The following is a 3789-nucleotide window of genomic DNA, read 5'->3' on the forward strand; positions in this document are numbered from 1 at the left end:
AAAAAAAAAAAAAAAAATGCTCTCACCTACCCCTAGCTCCTTCAACAGGGGAACCACTGTTCCCAGCCACTCTCTAGCCCCGTGTCAGCAGCGGGAATGTCCCCTCAGAGCTAACACGTGGCCAGGCACAGTGACTCATGCCTGTAAGGTCAACACTTTGGAAGGCCAAGATGGGAGAATCACAGCAGTTTGAGATCAGCCTGGGCAACGTGGCAAGAGCCCGTCTCTACAAAAACTACAAAAAAATTAGTTGGGCATGGTGGCACACCATCCTAGCTACTAGAGAAGCTGAGGCAGGAGGATCACTTAAGCCCAGGAGGTCAAGGCTGCAGGGAGCTGTGATCACGTCACTGCACGCCAGCCTAGGCAATGGAGTGAGACCCTATCTCCAAAAAAAAAAAAAAAAAAAAAGGTAAAAACAGATAACGTGCATGCGATGATGTTTCGTTTAGATAATCACACCTATTTGGTCATGCATTGTGCAGTACATATGTGTGGCATGTGTTTATGACATGCAAGCTCATGTCAGTAGGCTTCGATGTCCACAGGCGGCAGAGGAAAGGAGGAGCTCGCCTGTAGTCAGGATCCTGAAAAGGCCACAGGCTTCTCCACCGCAGGGCTTGCTGCGTGTGCCTCTCCACACCGGCTGTAGGGGAACGTGGCTGGACTGTGCAGTGTTTCTCAAACTGATTTAAAAACAGAACCCTTGGCCGGGCGCGGTGGCCCACGCCTGTAATCCCAACACTTTGGGAGGCCAAGGCGGGTGGATCAGCTGAGGTCAGGAGTTTGAGACCAGCCTGGCCAACATGGCGAAACACTGTCTCTACTAAAAATACAAAATTTAGTCAGAAATCGCTTGAACCTAAGAGGCAGAGGTGGCAGTGAGCTGAGGTCACACCACTGAACTCCTGCCTGGGTGACAGAGTGAGACTTGGTCTCAAAACAAACAAAAAACCCCCCACAGAACCCTTTTTCCCATGAATCACCTGGAGACTCAGACTCTGAGAATACACTTTGGACCACGTTGCCACAGACAGAGCAGGTTGGAAGAGGACTGGGCCCAGGAAACAACATGATCCCACTCAAGACATCAGCCACACCTGTAGCTTGGGGGGGAGCCCAGTGCCTGTGTGCCTGGGCCCCTCCACCTGACAAGGTCCCTCCCCCCAGGTGCGTGGTGCTGAAGCTGGCCAGCTTGGGGATGTTCTCCTTCTCCCTGGGTCAGACCATACTGTGCATTGGCAGAGACAAGACCAGCTGTGAGTCCTACGGCTACAACGCTTGTGACTATCAGGTGGCTGGCAGCCCGGCGGAGCCTGTCTCTCCCTTCCTTCTCCCCAAAAGCTCCCCTCAAACTGTGCAGAGCCCTGTTCCTGCCCCTTTAGTCACCTTTGAGAGAAGCTGTGAGCAGGACTGCCTGCACCATGGCACACCTCCCCCTGCTGCCACATGGTGTAGTGTGGCTGCCCTGGCTGTGAGGCTCCCTGCTCTAATCCCATCCTCAAGGCCTGGGTTTCAACCTAACGATTCTATCAGACACCAGGCAAGGCACCTGTATCACAGAGACCCCCCACAGGAGGCTAAGGGAAGGGAGGGCCGGGAGGCCATGAGTGGTGACAGGTCCCCTTCCCCTGCACCCCAGTGCTGGGAGAACTCCGTGGGGGAGGAACTGTACAAGCTGAGTATCTTCAACTTTCTCCTCACCGTGGCCTTCGCTTTCCTGGTCACCCTGCCTCGGAGGTGAGCCCTGGGGTGACGCCTCCAGAAGGGTGGGGGTGCCACGGGCATGTTGGGGGTGGCCAGTGGCTACAGCCAAGGGTGAGCGGGTCCAGTATGGAGCCCGGGAGTGAGTGGCAGGCTGTGGCTATGGCCAATACGGCCCACGCATCTGTCTGGAGTGGTGGGTACCTGGACCCTCCCATCCCTGCAGGCTGCTGGTGGACCGGTTATCAGGCTGGTTCTGGGCCTGGCTGGAACGAGAGGAGTTCCTGGTCCCCAAGAATGTGCTGGACATCGTGGCGGGGCAGACGGTCACCTGGATGGGCCTCTTCTACTGCCCCCTGCTGCCCCTGCTGAATAGCGTCTTCCTCTTCCTCACCTTCTACATCAAGAAGGTGTCGGCTCATGGCTGGGGAGTATGGGGTTGGTGCCTTTGGGTGGATGCCTTGAGCGGGGCTTGCCTCCTGCCCCCTTTCCTGGGCGTCAGCCTCCTGGGGTCTGCATAACTCTCTGATTCCTTGTTGCTGTTGCTTGCGCCCCCAGTACACCCTCCTGAAGAACTCCAGGGCATCTTCGCGGCCCTTCCGTGCCTCCAGCTCCACCTTCTTCTTCCAGCTGGTGCTCCTCCTGGGCCTGCTTCTGGCTGCAGTGCCCCTGGGCTATGTGGTCAGCAGGTGAGGGGAAGAGGAGGGGGGCACCCAGAGGATGGCAGGGGTAGCTCCTCACCCAGGACCCTGATGCCAGCCCGCCTTGGCCATCTCTCTCCAGCATCCACTCCTCCTGGGACTGCGGCCTCTTCACCAACTATTCAGCCCCCTGGCAAGTGGTCCCGGAGCTGGTGGCCCTTGGGCTCCCACCCATTGGCCAGCGTGCCCTCCACTACCTGGGCTCCCACGCCTTCAGCTTCCCCCTCCTCATCATGCTCAGGTGCTCAGGGCAGCAGGGGCCATGGGAGGGGGCACCTGGAGGGAGAGGTCCTTCCTTCCATGGGGGTGGTGAGCCTGTGCACCCCCAACCAGGAGCCAGATGCAGAAAGCCAAGGGAAGCAGGGGCCCCTGAAAAGCAGGTACCTCCTGGGCCCACCCTCTGGGCTGCCGTGGGGATTGCAGGATCACTGGGGAAGCACCATGTCTGGGCAGCCGCAGCTGCTGAGCTCTTGGTATTGCTGTGCCAGAGGTGAGGGGATGAGGGGCTCTTCGAGGAAGGAGAGGAGGGTCCCATCCTCAGATACAGCAGTGTGCAGTGAGAAGACCCCAGTACCGAGTATTGTAGAGACTGAGGTGGGGAGAGAGGAAGTCAGGGAGAGGCACCTGTGGCCCCAGGGGCAACTGACCATGAATCCCCTTCTGACCCAAGCCTCGTCCTGACGGTGTGCATCTCCCAGACCCAGGCCAATGCCAGGGCCATCCACAGGCTCCGGAAGCAGCTGGTGTGGGTGAGTGTTCTCGGGGCTGGCAAGGGGACAGCAGCTTCAGTGGAAACCCTTCCCTGTGTGTGGCCAAGGGCCTGGGACAGGTCTGAGTGGGTCAGGCGGGTTCTTCCTACTGGAGGGCATGGCCTCAGGCTGAGGGTAAAGATGGGGAAGGGGAGGAAGAGAACAGCTCAGGTTCCTGGTACCGGGAACCAGACCTGGTATGACATGACCTTAGGGGCTGGGCCTCTGCCTGTAATCCCAGTGCTTTGGAGGCCCAGGCAGGAGGATCGGATCACTTGAAGCCGTAAGTTCAAAACCAACCTGGGCAACAAAGCAAGACCCCGGTCTCCACCAAAAATAAGTAATTAATTTTTTAAAAAGAGAATGTGGCCGGGCTTGGTGGCTCACGCCTGTAATGCCAGCACTTTGGGAGGCCGAGGCGGGTGGATCACGAGGTCAGGAGATTGAGACCATCCTGGCGAACACGGTGAAACCCCGTCTCTACTAAAAATACAAAAATATTAGCCAGGCGTGGTGGCGGGTGCCTGTAGTCCCAGCTTCTAGGGAGGCTGAGGCAGGAGAATGGCATCAACCCAGGAGGTGGCAGAGCTTGCAGTGAGCGGAGATCGCACCACTGCACTCCAGCCTGGGCAACA

At 57.9% G+C, this 3789-nt stretch overlaps 1 protein-coding gene across 1 annotated transcript in view; it reads left to right on the forward strand.

The window, feature by feature from the left end:
- The window catches only part of TMC8 (transmembrane channel-like 8), a 20179-nt gene that overhangs the window by 6010 nt on the left and 10380 nt on the right, over positions 1–3789 (forward strand). The window contains exons 10-15 of the mRNA XM_011988286.1: positions 1171–1294; positions 1643–1740; positions 1931–2114; positions 2263–2393; positions 2488–2646; positions 3076–3154. Of these exons, the coding sequence (XP_011843676.1) occupies positions 1171–1294; positions 1643–1740; positions 1931–2114; positions 2263–2393; positions 2488–2646; positions 3076–3154 (775 nt within the window). The remainder of the gene's footprint in view (positions 1–1170; positions 1295–1642; positions 1741–1930; positions 2115–2262; positions 2394–2487; positions 2647–3075; positions 3155–3789) is intronic.

This window comes from Mandrillus leucophaeus, unplaced genomic scaffold (genome assembly GCF_000951045.1).
Source record: "Mandrillus leucophaeus isolate KB7577 unplaced genomic scaffold, Mleu.le_1.0 Scaffold1, whole genome shotgun sequence".
In the NCBI taxonomy this organism is placed as follows: Eukaryota; Metazoa; Chordata; class Mammalia; order Primates; family Cercopithecidae; genus Mandrillus; species Mandrillus leucophaeus.